Source organism: Pipra filicauda, unplaced genomic scaffold (assembly GCF_003945595.2).
Source record: "Pipra filicauda isolate LSUMZ 115617 unplaced genomic scaffold, ASM394559v2 scaffold205_size1947385_pilon, whole genome shotgun sequence".
Classification (NCBI taxonomy): domain Eukaryota; kingdom Metazoa; phylum Chordata; class Aves; order Passeriformes; family Pipridae; genus Pipra; species Pipra filicauda.
The window spans coordinates 1,595,692-1,610,595 of record NW_024104316.1 but is presented as its reverse complement, the minus strand read 5'-3'; the positions used below and the strand labels follow the sequence as shown (position 1 = coordinate 1,610,595).

General features: G+C 50.8%; 1 protein-coding gene across 1 annotated transcript; it reads left to right on the top strand.

Annotated features, from left to right (window-relative positions):
• The first annotated feature begins 130 nt into the window (after positions 1-130).
• On the top strand, positions 131-14,489 carry LOC113985451 (hydrocephalus-inducing protein homolog). Its single transcript, XM_027716240.2, has 18 exons — positions 131-254; positions 1,335-1,460; positions 1,728-1,847; positions 2,377-2,511; positions 2,715-2,914; positions 3,181-3,305; positions 4,440-4,641; positions 5,359-5,542; positions 5,917-6,016; positions 6,775-6,893; positions 7,948-8,171; positions 8,890-8,957; positions 9,454-9,689; positions 10,540-10,640; positions 11,922-12,057; positions 12,511-12,675; positions 13,284-13,436; positions 14,247-14,489. Exons 1-18 carry the CDS (start codon positions 177-179, stop codon positions 14,487-14,489), a joined length of 2,715 nt encoding a protein of 904 aa, XP_027572041.1. The 5' UTR covers positions 131-176.
• The last annotated feature ends 415 nt before the right edge of the window (positions 14,490-14,904 follow it).

Sequence of the window (14,904 nt, the reverse complement as noted above, 5' to 3'; positions counted from 1 at the left end):
GTGGGAAGGCCTTGTGGTCTCCACTTCTGAGGGATGCCACAGCCTGGAGACACCGGTGTGTCCTTTGGGTCTGCCATGAACGGGATTCTGGATTTCCAGAGTTCCATTGTTGCTCCTTCCAGGCGAGCTGAGACGCGGCCACTGGCACGACTCGTCCACCCACAGCATCCTCCAGGATGGCTTCTGGATTCCAGGGCACAGAGGTGAAACCTCATATTCCAAAGCTGGCCAGAGAGGCAGAGAAGCCTGTAATGGTAAGTACCCAGTGTGGCTAGGTGGCAGCTGTGTTAAGGCTGGAAACTCCCTGTGTCCCTCCTCTCCCTGCCCCTCCCGTTGTCCAGCAGCACTGTGGAGATACAGACCCCTCCCCACCTTTGTGCTGTGCTTCTGTTGGCAGGGGCTGTCATGGTGCAACAGGGGATGGACTGTATGTTCCTTCAGGGACAGTCCAGATCTTGCCTGGCTGTGCCACTGGAGCCAAGTTAAACAAATGCAAAGCTGAAGCATGAGCGTGTGCTTCTTTCCATCCCCTTCGTGTGGGCAGGAATTCCTTCTGGCAGGTCAGCACACTCACCTGTGCTGCTCAAACTCTGCCTGAAGAGACGTGGCTGGTCCCAGCTAGAGCAGGTTCCAGACCAATTGTTCTATCTCATCTCCTGTGTGGAGCACAGATACAGCCCTGCAGGCAGCAGTGGAGTCGGGGCAATTCCTCCTTCCCATCTGCAAATGTCCCCTGTGCTGACTGGAGCTCACTCGACTGGAGATGACCCAGTACTGAGGCTCTGCCAAGGAGATCTCTCTGTGTACTTCTGTGGAGGGGCCTGTGAGGCCAGACAGAGAGAAAACAAGTGCTAATTAATGAGAAAACTAAAACTTGGAGCCATTCCTCTGCACCTCAGCCTTGGCACAACGCTGCTTTCCTGCTTTCCTCAGACTCACCCAGCAGTGACATCTCCACACGCCGTGGGTCGAGAGCATTGTGCAGGGATGGAGTTGGGGGAGTTCTGATAACTCCTCCCCACTCTCTGCAAAGGTCACTGGCTCAATCCACTGCAACTAGAGAGGAAACAAATTCCCAAAGAGTAGAATTCCCCAAACATGTCACATCAAATCACGGAGCAGCTAATGGGACAGAGCCACGTGGTTAGAGCATGTGCATTCTGCTCTATATCATTAATTAACTGATGTTAAATATTTCAGGAAGTAACTTCCAGGACTTCCAGAACCGTCCTAGTGGCTGTGATCACAAATTATTCATCAGTGGCACTTGAACAAGAAAAACCTTTCTGAACAAGGGCATTTCTGAGGTTCTTGTTGGTTTTTTTGCCTTTCAGCTGACTCCCTCTGCCTTCCAGAAGCAGATGTCTCTCACCACCAAGCAGAGGCTGGCCAGCGTTCCGCAGATTAATCTGCCCCAGATTGTCCAGCATCGAGATATGAGTGAGACCTCCAATCACAAGGTAGCCTTTTCCTGCACTTTTCCTTGCTCTTTGATGTGGTATTTTTGAAAAGAGTGTCAAAAGAGCTGCTCAGCTTGAGCCTGCTCATTGTGGTGCAGCAGCTTTTGATCAGCTCAGAGCAGAGGTGGGTGAGCTGCTGTTTCCCCAGGGGGAGCAGGGCAGTACTCAGTGACAGTCTGTACTTCACTGGGGGTCAGTGCAGGATCCTCATTCGTGAACCTTCCTCCCAGCAGCTGAACCTCTCCCTGCTCTCTCTTGCCTCTCCAGGTCTCAGCAGTTGACCCAGACCAGACCTTGTTTCATGTTTTCCCATCAGAGGTGGTATTTCAGAACTACGTCCCACACGAGGTCTGTGAAATGCCACTGGTTCTGAGGAACAGGGACATGGTGAGTGCTGGGATGGGGAGGTTTAACAGTGTGCTGGAAGAGGAGAGAGGTGCAATTCCTGTGGTGTAAGCAGAGCAAGTTACCTGCTGCAGCACACCCAGAATGAAATGTCTCAGCACCTCTGTTTGGCAAGATGATGGATCTCTTCCCATGCTGGAGATCCTCTCAATTTTGGCTGTGTGTTGGTGGTATCTACCCCAAAGGAGCTTTTATTTGTCTTTGCCAAGTACCAGCCAACAGACAAACAGCGAATTTGCTCTACTCATGCTTCCTCCAATGTAAAAGGACATTTATATTAACATTTCTACCAGTCTTAGTAAAAAATAATTGTCCTACTCTCTCTGGCTGAGCTGCTTTCGCCCAGGCAGATGGGATTCAAGTCCACCCTTGTTTATTATGTGCATGCACCTCCGGAGCTAAAAGTGCTTTGGAAAGGTGTTTAAGGAAGGATGTCACCAGGGTATGGCCAGGTCTCTTCTCTGCGTGTTTCCACAAGTGGCAAAATCATTGTTCCACGTCTTTCCTGCAGGTTCCTCGGCTGGTGAAGGTCACAATGGAGAGTTCACCTTATTTCCAGCTGGTTGGCCCCAGCGGTGCGTACCGTAAGGTGCCACCGGGCATGTGTTCTAATTTACGCATCGTCTTCACCCCTGGGGAGAACAAGGTGAGTCTGGAGGTCCCAAGAGGTCAGTGCCTTCAGTGGAAAGTGAACCTGCAGGGCTGGATTCCGGACAGGGCACCTGGCCTGGGTGTTGAGGAGCTCAGCTGGTTTCAGTGGAGTTGCACTGGATCTAGAATTATGGGGTACTCTGCCCTGGTGAAGATGTGGACGAATGCTCTGTGCTGAGGCTGTTTCTTTCTGTGCAGGATTATTTCCACTGTCTCGTCTGCACCACTGAAAGAGAAGAGTTCATTGTGCCAATTCGGGCCATTGGTGCCCGAGCTGTCCTGGACTTCCCTGACCAGCTGGACTTCTCGGTCTGTCCAGTCAAGTACAGCACCGAGAAGACTCTGATGGTTCGCAACCTTGGTAACAGGGAAGCCCGTTACCAAATCAGCACCCAGAGGTAAAGCAGCTCGTCTTTCTTTGTGCAAAACACCTGTGGGTGATAACAGACTTGTAATAGAGTAACAAAAGGAACCAGAGCAGGCTCTCCTGAGGGCTGGATCTCCTCAGAAGTGAGCCAGTAGCAGTTTCTCATCCTGTGTGTTCTGCTTTCTGCTGACTGTGGTTGGTTTGCTCCTTCCTTGCACAAGTGAGCTGAAGTGGACTGCAAAAGGAATGTCATCCCCAGATCTCCCCCAAGAGTCCTGATCTCTCTCTGTGTTGCAGCCCCTTCTCTGTCACTCCGACCATGGGAACTCTTGGCATTGGTGACATCCTGCAAGTGACAGTGGAATTTCACCCTCTGCAGACCGGGGATCATTCTGGATCCCTGGTAGTGCACTATGACACAGGTGAGTGCTGGGCACTGCTGGGCTGCCCTGCTGTGCCCTGGGCAGTGAGGAGAAGGCTCTGCCTTTGCAGAGAGATGCCCTCCAGGATAAGGCTGGGTTGCTGCACTTGGCATTTGGGGCTGGCACTGAGGCATTAAGAACCACCCCATAGAAATGCCATTTCTAGAGAGCATGTCTGATGTTTGCTGTTTGCATCTCGCCTGGGAAACAATCACCTGCAACAGGAAGGGTGGGATAGGTACTGAAGTTTGTGCCCAGGAGGTATTTGGTTGGGAATAATGAAGGCTTGAAAGCTCTGGAAATGAGGGAGCCTTTGGTCCATTCTAGAGGATGAAATACTGGCAGGTTCTCCATCAAATTTCCAGTCCTCCATCAGTTGATGTGCACAGCCAGGGGCTCTCTCCTCTTCAGCTCTGTCTGGGGTGGAAAGTAAAGATGTCCTTGCTCTGGTTGTTGAATAGTTTGGGCATCCTCAGTGTGGACTGGCAGGCTCAGGGGCAGGCAGCAGGATCCAGGCTTGCAGGACTGTAATGGGCAGGTTGGTGTGGGCTGTGCCCCACCAGTCTTGTTTTGACACCTCATCACAAGCCCACAGCAAGTGAGGGCACTGCTGCCACAACACAGCAAAGTCCTCGCCTGTGTCCCCTCCTGCCATGGGCCATCACTTCACTTGTTCTTCTGGGTCTCTCTTTTCTGCCCACATGCCCCCAGGCATTGTTGCTTGTCAGTAACAAGGGTTCAGGAGAGACAGGAGCTCCTGGAATGCCTGCAGGAGACTCTGGGCAAGCCATGACTGGGTGGGGCTCCTCAGAGTCACCTGAATGACTCTGATGCAGAATTCCCTGTGACCTGAGTGGGTCACCCCACCACAGCTGACTAATCTCACTCTAAATACTGTCACCTTGGGGACAGATCTCCACAAACACACCAGAAATAAGGTGCTTGAGGTGGTGTCCAGGACATCCTCACGCTGTACACACACAGCAGTTGGGATGTAATAAATGTCCTGATCCCTGGAACTGCTCATACAGCCAAAAGCTGTGACCTTTTCTTCTGTCACCTGTGGTTTGCTCTGTTCCTTGTGCTTCCAACAGCAAGTGAGATGGGTAAAGATTCCCCTTTGCTTTGTTCCAGGTGAAGATACCCACACAAGCCTTCATGGGTCAGCTGTGAATGTCCACATCAGACTGGACAGGAATTCTGTGACAGTTGAGAAGACTTACATCACACTGTCAAACCACAGCACTGTGACCATCCTCAACCACAGTAATGTCACAGCCCGCTTCCAGTGGAAGGCTTTTGCTACTCAGGAAGAGGAGGATCAGCTGAAGCAGAGGTGGGTTTGAGAGATGCATTTCAGGGAGGTACACTGCCTGAGGATATAACTAACATATGCTGGTCCTGACTTGTTTATTGGGTGATGCAAAACAAAGTCCCTTCCCCTCTCAGGGCCTCTGGTTTTATGCATGCAAAACCTTTAATGTCACTGAAGGGATGTGATGTGAATTAATTTATTTGTTTTGAAAGTGCTCTGGGATGCTCTGGTGGAAGGCATTGTAGGGAACAGGGCAGCTGGAGTTTGCTTATCCCTACAGGTCCAAAAAGGAAGAAGCAAAGAGTGATGCTGGTAACCTGCAGATGAAACACAGATTTTTCCTCCCTTCCCAGGGAAGCCCCTTAAGATCAAGGTGTTCCTTGATCTTGATCTTTATCTACTTCCCCTGAGCAGCTCTGTGGTAGGAAAAGCCAGCTGAGGTGGCTGGTGGATTCTCCCTCAGTTGTGGCAGTGGCTTTGAGCCAAGAGGCTCTCTTGAGGGTTTTGCTGGCTTTCAAAATCTCTCCTGAGCTTTTAAGGGTGGAGTAAAACCACCTGCTGTGCCAACAAACAAGGGATCCTCTGATCCATCTGGAACTCCACGGCTCAGGGTCAGCCCCTGGCTGAGGAGCTGCTGCTGCTCCTCCCCAAGTGCTTTGCTGCTGCACTTACACTTATCTCTGCAAATATGTGGCCTGTTAAACGATCTGCTGGGTTTGTCTCTCCCCGTGGCTGCAGGTTCTGCCACAGGCTGTGCCAGCAGGAAAATGCCGAGGCAGATAATTTTCTGGAGTGGAGCAGAGCGGACACCACTCGTGGAGAACGCCTTTCCCTGCTCTCCCACATCTACCAGAACGAGAGGGCAAAGGTGCAAGGAGATCCCATGCTGTTCTTTGATGACATTTTCACTATTAAACCGGTGGTAAGTGATATCTGAGATAGCTGATAGCTGAGAACCTCCCTTCCTCTTCCTTCTCCTCCTCCCTTACATGAGGTCACTTGGCAGATCCCCACCTCAGCTGGCTTGATGTGCTGAGAGGGAAGACATTGGCTTTCTTGTGAGGCTGGAGAGCTTGTTGCACAAAGCATTTCTGCCCTGCAGGCTCCTGGCAGGCTGCAGGGACCTGCCTAAATCTTCCGATCTCTTTTATCAATGTTATTGATAAAACAATAACATTTCTTGCTCGTTCCTTGCTCATCACTGATGCTCTCTAGATAAAGGCTTACAGGGCTGCGACTGAAAACCAGAAATGTGATGTTTGAAGATGAAAGTTTTGTTGTCTCCTTCTGCTTTAGGAGGGAGAGATCTGGCCAAATTTTTCAGCTGAAATCAGCGTGACCTTTAGACCCCGAGAAGCCCGAGTCTACGAACGCGCCGTCTACTGCGACATCTCGGGTACGGCTCCCCCCTCCTGCCCCTCTCACCCACGCCGAGGGCGAGGTGCAAATGCTCCTCCACCCCACTGGGCTCCTGTGTCATTGCTGGGAAGGCTCTATGGTCAGCAGGGCAGTGCTGGCACATGCCCACTGTCCCTGTGGCTTCCGGGGGGGTCTCCTGTGCAAGGCCAGGGATGCCTGGCTCTGGATCACTGATTCCAGAACAATCCAAGCAGTGCAGGGACTAGTGAAATGCAAGCCTTGAGCTGGTCTGGGAGTTGGAGGAACAAAATGATGTGTGTTGAGAAACAAGAGCCTGCTCCTGAACGACCTGATGGGCCCAATGGAAGCTTAACTCTTCTGCTGGCTCCTTGGAGGAGGATCTCAGGGAGGTCATTTAAGTGATGCAGACACATCCACACACACATCCATCCCTTTGAGACTGGAGCTGATCCCTTGGATTGTCAAGGTAGGAATCAGCCCAGAGTTAAGGTCCCTTGGGGGCAAATAGAATTGAAATAAGGAAACAAACCTGGAAGGAGGAAGAACAAAATTTCTGGCATCTCCTAAAGTTCCAGTATCAGCAGAGGGGCAGAAGAAAGGATGGTTTCCATGGACATATCATATCTCCTGAGGGAAGAGAAGGGGCCATGTCTTTTCTGGGAGAATCAAGACCTGGTTCTATCCAGCTCAGAGTCAGGGAATAGCATTGAGGCAGCCTGGAAAATGCAGGATAATATAGGGAATTATTGTACTGAAAGAGAAATCTCTCCCCAGGCCATGAGACCAGGCTGCCCCTGCGCCTCATAGGGGAAGGCCTTGGGCCCCGGCTCCGCTTCCTGTTCGAGGAACTGGACATTGGGAAGGTTTCTGTCATATCACTCCACAGATACAAGGTGAGCAGCAGGGTTTGGGGTGGATCCTGATGGCTCCTGGGGTAGAAGTGAGCCTGGTGGACCTGCAGAATTTCTGGCAACTCAGGCAGTTGTGATATTAGTCAAATTTGGGGCGTTTCACAGAATCTGGCTCCTTTTGATGGGGTCTGAAAGGTGTGTCTTGTTCCTGAAACCCTCATCCCTGCTTTTTGCAACTGCCCTTGGAGAGCAGCTGGGAGGCTTCCTGCAAAACAACCCCTTAGCACATGAAAGCAACACTGGGTCAAAAAGCTGAGTGTTCAGAGGTTTTTGTTCCAGCCCCAGACTCAAGGCACCTTTGTGCTCAGGCTGTTCAAAAGCAGCTGGAACAAACTGGCTGCGTTTGAGCTCGAGTCCATTGCAAACAGTTTTCAGTCAGGTGCCTCCTGCCTGTTCCTGGGAGTCAGGGAAAGCTGTCCAGCCTCCTGGCTCAGCACTGGCCCTCACAAAGGGCTTGGGAGTGCTTTCCCTTGCTGACCAGTCCCTCACCACCCTTCAGCCTCGGTGCATCTCCAGCTCTAGAAAGACCAAAGCATTTCTGGAAAGGAAGCAAAGGCAAAGGAACTTGCTACATCTTTTTTCCTGGTGTCTTCTATGTGCAATAAACTGGCTGGCTGCAATGGAACCAGAATGTGTCCTGCCCTTGGGGGGGTTGGGCACATCTGGAGCAGCAGCAGCTCAGTGGTGATTAACTTGTCACACTCTAATGCCCCGTGTTGCTCTCAGGGCCGGGGTGAATGAACCTCTTGACGCTGAGCAGCTCCTCTGTGCGTGTGGAAGTGGATTGCTCTGTGTCAGTGGGATAACCCAGAGTGACTCTGGTTGTGTGAAGTTATTGTTGCTTTGCATGAAAATCCCAGAGGCATACAAAGTTGTATTTCAAAGTTATAATTTTTTTTTTTTGCTCCTGCCATGCAGCAGCACAGAGCATCTTCTGCCTTTTACAGGTGTTAATTGTTTAATTTAAAAACAACTCAGCCTTCTGTAAGAAAGGAGATTGCTCATGTTTTTCCACCTTGCTTTCTTGCTGCTGCAGGCAGTCCTGGTTAACAAAGGGCCTATTGAGGGTCTCTTCAGCCTCCTCCCTCCAACTACAGCCGTGGGCTCCTGCTTCACCTTTCTGCCCCAGCAGGGCATCATTCCACCAGATGGGCTCCAAGCCATCAACATCTCCTTCCGAACCACCATCCCGGGGGAGTTCAAGGAAGAATTCCAGTTCAGTGTCCCTCAAGCCCCCAAGCCTTTGACCTTCACTATCAGGTGAGGAGGGCTCTGGGAGCTTGGTGGGCACATCTGTAGCTGTCTCTGGGTAATCATCTCCCACCTGCCTCATTTGGTGGTGGAGCAGAGAATAAAGGTGTTGCCTGAGGTCTCAGTCTTGGCTCTGATGCTGGCATCCCCTGAATGTGGGGATGCCTTCTGCCCAGTGCAGGTACCAGGAGCTGGAGTGACTCCTTCCTGCAGGGATGTCTCTCCCCCTTAGGCTGTGGCAGGCAATGGGATGGCATTAGCTTTGGGCAGTAGCTGGTCTGGGATGTCGCACCTGAACACCCAGTAAGGCCCCCAGGGCTTTGGAGATGGGCCAGCCCGGGTGATTCTGGGGAGCTCTGCAGCAGGGACTGTCACAAGGGCTTGGGCATCATCCTATGGGCTGGTGCCACTGCAAAAGATAATCCTCATCAAGCAGAGGGGAGAGGTGGGGAAAGAAGAAAAAAAATTATGATGGGAAAAGCAAAGCTCACTTCTCAGAACCACAGCAGCATGAGGGCTTGTCCCAGGTTGCCTGTTGGCTGCTGCCCACTTTGCTTTGGCTGCCTCCTGTCCACGCAGATGTTGTGCTGAGCACAGGGTGGTGGGTTGATTTGAAACCCATGCTGGCTCTCACAGCAGCTTTTATCCATTCAAGGGGTCGTGAGAGCTGAATACTTTGCAATTCCCTTTAACCCAGCCATTGCCTCCTCTGTCTTTGTCCTCACAGGGGCTATGTCATCGGACCGACTTTCCATTTCAATGTACGCGCCCTCCACTTCGGTGACGTCTCCTTTGGTGAGTGTGCCCAGGGTTTGGACCACAGTGTGAGAGGTCTGTGTGTTGCTGAAATGGAGCACTTGAGCCTCAGAGGATCTGTCACTTGTGTTCCTCCACAGCAGCCTTAAGGGTGCTGACTCCAGGGCTGCTGGTGGCTCAGGCAGCATTTTGCCATCATGAGGTCGAGTAGGACCAAAGGAGTAGAAAGTCAGTGTCCCTGCTCGGCCACTTCTCAATTTCCTTTTGAATGAATAAACCAACAAGAAAGGCACCAGACAGGAATATTGTTACATAATAGGAGATTCATCCTGCTTAATCTGATTTTATTCCCAAGGCCTCTTCAGCTGAAGGCAGCTGTTGTATCTTTGCTTCTTTTAACTGTGCTGCTGACTGTTGTCTGCATCTGGTGACCTCGGTCTCATTTGGGATTGTGACATCTGTGTTGGTCCTTTTTGTGCCCCTCCTGCCTCCCTGCTGGAGTCACTGCTGGAGCCTATATTGTGTCATTTTCCAGGCTTTCCTCGCACCTTGTCCTGCCGCCTGACCAACACCTCCCTGATGCCCATGGCCTTCACCCTCCACATTCCTGGGGACGGCTCTGGAGAGCCCAGCCTCACCAGCTCGGACCAGACATCCAGCAACACTCACCCATCCTGGAGAAAGGGAGCTCAGGGTCTCACGAAGCCAATGGAATTTACCATAACGCCCTGCAGAGGGACCATCTGCTCCCAGGCATTCCAGGATATCCAGGTATGGGAAGAGTCCAGCCATACACACTTCAGCAGGTGGGGCTGAAGCTTCACTGATGTGTGGGAGGGCTTTGGCACTGCCAGCTTTGAGTATTGTGTGAGTAAGAGATCTGCACTGGTGTGAGGCCTCTTTTAGCTGGGTTGCTCGGGATGTTCCTGAAGGAGCACAGTTTTGTTTCCAAGATCATAAGCTGAAATCATGTACCATATGGTCAAGTACAGAAGCCATTCGTGTGTTTTTGAGAGGAATTTCTCTGATGGAAAGCAGCAGAGGAAGGATGAGGACAGAAGGTGGCTGTTAGAGGGAGGGATGTCATTGTATAAATCAGTTTGCTTTTCTTCCCTGTCTCATTTCTCCTCTCCCGGGGAGCAGAATGAGTTGTATTCCCTGTGGGGATCTCCAGTGGGGACAGAAAACACTCTGCAGCCATGAACTGCCCAGCACCTGCTGGGCCACACTTTGCCCTCAGCTTCCTGCTGTAGAGCTGACACAGCTCTGGAACTGGGCACATGCTGTTCATTTTGTTCAAGTCAACAGATCTCCTCTGCATTTATGTCATTGTAGTCAGGTGAAAAATTGATCCCTTAATTTGAATAAAGTGGTGAGTAGAGCATCAGTCTGATGGTGCTTTAATTTAGCTTACCTATGCCCTGATAACTTCAAGATATGTTTAATAAATCCGATCTTGCCAGAAGGCTTTTGTTGCTCCCAGAGATTGTGCTCTACACATGGACCAGCAGAAGAATTAAGGCAAAATCCTTCCTTTCCTTGCCATGGAACAAGAACTGGAGGACACATATGATGAACCTTTGGGAGTGAGGAAGTATTTGCTGCTCTTCCCTTCCACCAGGTCACCTTGTGTTCCAACACTGTGGGGCCATACCAGATGGAGCTGGTGGTGGACGTGGTTGGTGTTGGCAAGAAGGTGTCAGCACTGCCCATCACAGCCAGGTACCAGCACTCTCCTTGCAGCTGCTCATCTTTCCTCGTGCACCCACCACCAGCACCCTGCCTTGCACGGAGTTTTGCTGGCTGCAGCTCCAAAGGAGGAGGGTTGCTTAATGAGATGGTTCTGCCTAGCTTGATATAAGAAAAGAAGTGCTTGGAAAGCACTTGGAAAGCCCATGGTGAGAAGCACCCCTGCTCACAGCCAGGCACGGCTCTGGGCCTTTTTCTAAGTAGAACAGGAAGGACATTAATTATTTGCCTGGTTTTTGGTGCTTGAGGTGTAACAAATTTCCCAAGGGCTGCCTGTCCTCCTTCCTGCAAGAGATGGACTTGTGCTGGGTGGTGACCATTGCTTTGGGACATAGTGAGCAGCCTGCTGAGAGCTGGGGTCTGGCTCAATTAACCAACACATGCCAGTGGGAAAGGGGCTCATGGCAGGAGTGGTGAGGGCAAAAGAAAGGCAAGATCTTATGAAGGGGAATATAGTCCTTGATGTGGCAGGTGAGCTCAGGTTTTGCTGCTTCCCTCTGGCTCTTTTGAGCATTAATGTTCTCAGAGTTGAGGCCAAAAGTCGTTCTTGCTGCAGCCGAATTCCCTCCCGTTGTGCTGCCGTGGGTGCCAGTTGAATGACAAGAGGGATGCAGTTCCCTGGTGCTGTTCCCTCTCCCAGGCAGAGCCGTCCAGTCAGTGCCTGGGCTGCAGTTCTGTAAAGCAAGTGCAAACAGGGACAGTCAGTGTATAAACCTGTGGGGTGAAGGACCAAGAGAGCTGTAGGGACTGGGAGAGGGTTATAATCCACTCTGTAGGGCTTGTGCCCTCCACTGCTGGAGCAAATGGCTGAGTTTTCAGGCAGGACAACAGTGCTGTGGGAGGGGAGGGACTAATTTTTACTGAGACTCTGTAGTCTTGTGTTCTTTGAGCCTTCAGGAGCCCTAGTCCTCAGTGGGAAGCTCCCCCAGAGGTTATGGCTCACTGACACTGTTGCAGGAGTCCTTGCAAGCCTCCTTGGGCAAAGAAAGGGCAAAGCTGCTGAGACAGCTCTGGAACAGGGCACATGCTCTGCCTGGGCACTTGGAAGCCTCTGCAGTGCTGAGTCTCGGGGTTTGCCCCTCCTTGACAAGAGGTGTTCGAGTGAAAGGAAGTTAGAGGTGATTTATCACTGTAGGAGTATTAAATGTCCCTTTGACGTGACAAATGTGTTGTGCTCCATTTCATGTTCTTCAGGGGTACAAGTTCTCTATCCTTTCAGTGTCTCTAATTCCTCGGGGTCATCTCTTTGCCCAGATGTGTCGTTCCTCCCCTGCGAGCGCTCAACCCCGTCATGACATTTGGACGGTGCTACCTGAAGGTCCCTTACTGGAAGATGTTGAAGCTTGTGAATGACAGCGACTTTCCTGGCTGCTACAGGGTTCTTCCTCAGGTTGGGCATCGCATCCACCTCCTCCTCTCAAATGTTATCCAGTTGTTTATGAGGGGAAAAAAGGGGTTTGCGTAAGACCTTGCCGGTTTCTATTCAAACCTAAAGGTTCGCTCAGAACAGGAACCTGCCTGAATACCAACTTCAGGAAGCTGTTTAACTTCTTAGGGAAGCAGTTTATATTCTAGTCTTTGAGGTGTTTTAATGTAGGAGAGTTTAGAGGGTTGTGAAAAGCTGCTGCAAGGGGGCTGCCAGCACAGGAGTGGGTGTCTGTGAATGCAGCAGCTTTTGGACCCCCTGAGGATGCTAAACCCCTACAAGTCCTTTATCTTGTTCTGTGCCTTTCTGCTTTCTCCTGGGGATTTTTAAAAGTGTGTGTGAGTAGCCGTCATGGTAGATGTCAAGGAGTTTAAAGTTTCCTCCCTCTGAAGTTGTGTTTGATTCTGTCCCTTCTAGGAACACAAGGAGGAGGATGCTGTGTGGTACTTCACCCCTCAGCCACGTGGGACTATCAAGGCTCACAGCTTAGTGGAGATCCCATTTATACTTAAAACCCAACTGCTGGGAGAGCATGACACCACTGCTGATGTCGTCGTGTTTGGGAGTGAAGATTCCCCACTGGTGAGTGTGAGGAGAGATGTGAGCCTTTGTGCGACTCATCCTGATGGAGTGTAAAATGTACAGGGATTCCTCCAGGGAAAACAGGAGCTTGTGATATATGGCTGGTGTGGACAGGAAAGAAGGGATTGGCGTCATAGGCAGCATCTTATGCCTAGAAAAGAGGAAGTATAGAATCCTTGTAGGTGGTAATCTCAGTGCCTGACCCAACATATAGTGGGAAATGGGATGACAAGCCCAGTTTGAACCCCAGACCAATCTGTGGGTCTCACATTCTGCTGGGAGGGTGTTTTGGGGCAAGATGGAGCAGTGAAAGGAGTGGAAGCAGGCAGGAGGTAGAGGAAAGAGAGGTAGTGTGGAGGAGGTGTGAAGAAGCAAGAATGGGAAACAGCATTTCTCTGTTTCCTGATAATGGGAACTTGTGGCTTTCAGATGGGATCACTGCATATCCCACGCTTGCTCCAGGCCTTCTGTTTCAGTCTACAGCACTGAAAACTTCAAACAGCCAGAATTATCCCCAGCCTAGGAGCGCCCTTAGAGCTGCCTAAGCTTTTCAAACTTTCCCTGATGTGTCCTTTTTTTTGATCTTTCCTACCTTCTTCCTGGACCAGAAAATCCACTTAGAGAGTATTGGACAGGGACCGGTTGTCTATGTATATCCAACTGAGATAAACTTGGGCACTATCCCAGTTGTAGAAGATATTTCCCAAACTCTCCATCTCTCCAATCAGAGTGTCATCCCTGCAGTCTTCTGGGCAGAGATGGTAAGTATCTCTGGGGCTGTTTTCCAACGAAAATGACTGCTCAGTAGCAGCCTATGACTTGTTTTTTATATTCAATGTTTCCATGCCTCTCTGTGCAAGATATTCCATCCGAGTGCGGCAAGAGGAACCTGGCTCTGGGGGTGGTTTTATCTGGGACAACCCTCAGTGAAATACACACATACACTGCAGTTTTCTTTCTGCTTACTGCTTTCCTGCCCTGCTATAGCCATGCAGAGCTGACTTTTCCAAAGCAGAGGGCACTGGGACACCTCCCTGCAGCTGATGATCAATGGGAAAAATGGGCTTCAGTCCTTCAGGGGTTGTTCAGAAGCACTGAGAGCCTCCTGGGAAAGAAGACTTTAGTGTTGGGGTTTTGTTCAGCTGGTTTTGCAGAGTTATCCTTTGGGCTCTCAGCAATATCCTCCAGCTGCTGTGGTGGGATTGGAGCAGTCCTGGCTTCCTCTGGCCTTGAGCCTCTGTGCCAACCCAGCTCTGTTGTCAGGAAGCCAGGAAAGTAGCTTCCCTTGGCACGGACTCCAAAGAGAGACTGGAGGAGGAATAACCTTCTCCTGAGGAGGAACATCCCTTGGGTTGAGAAAAACTGGGTTAATGAAGTGAATCTGTTAAAGGAGGGTAAAATACAGGTTGTATAAGCTCTTGGAGAGTTGCTGTTGCCAGACACTTAGATTTAAGTAAATTAAACCTTTATGGTTTTTACCCTCCTCTCTTTAGTCCTTCCATTTCCTGCACCCCACAGCAGACCAGGGTCCATGGTTTCCATCCCAAGTTCGGGCTTGGTTTGTCTTACAGGCTGGCGCGTGCTCACGCTGGAGGATTGAACCCAGTAAGGGAGTGATCCCCCCCGAGAGCGAGGTGTCTCTGACTGTCACAGCAAACCTCGATGACACAGGGAAATTTGAGGACAAGGTGAAGCTGTTCATTGAGAACAGTGAAGTGAACATCATCCCTGTGCAGGCTGTGGGCGTTGGCACCACAATTGTCACTGACAAACCTTTCTCTCGGGAGCTCAACTTTAGCCCCCACTTCAGGTAGGATCTCTCTCAGCTCCCGCTTCTCCCATGGGCTCAGCAAGGAGCAGTTTTGCTGTAGTCCTTCAGGCTAGGTCTTTTTCAGTAGGTCCCAGCTCTGTTTCCCTGAAGCCACAGGGATTCCTTTAGAAACATGTGATGGCTATTTGGGAGCCATTAGAAACCCTCAAAAGCCACTGAGATGGAAAACAGCTGCTGAGTGGTGATGAACTTAGGGGCAGCCAAGGCCTGGCTGTGGCTGAAGCCTTGAGCTCAGCTGGCCTTTTGGTGGAGGTTTTGTTGCTGAGTGTGCACTCAGGGAACTCCATCAGGGTGCTGAAGGTGGGTGACTGCAGGGAAACAGCAGCTCCCATGACATTTCCTCTGCTTCTCTTCTAGCCATGACATTTCAATGTCATTTCACGACATTTTCTCTGCTT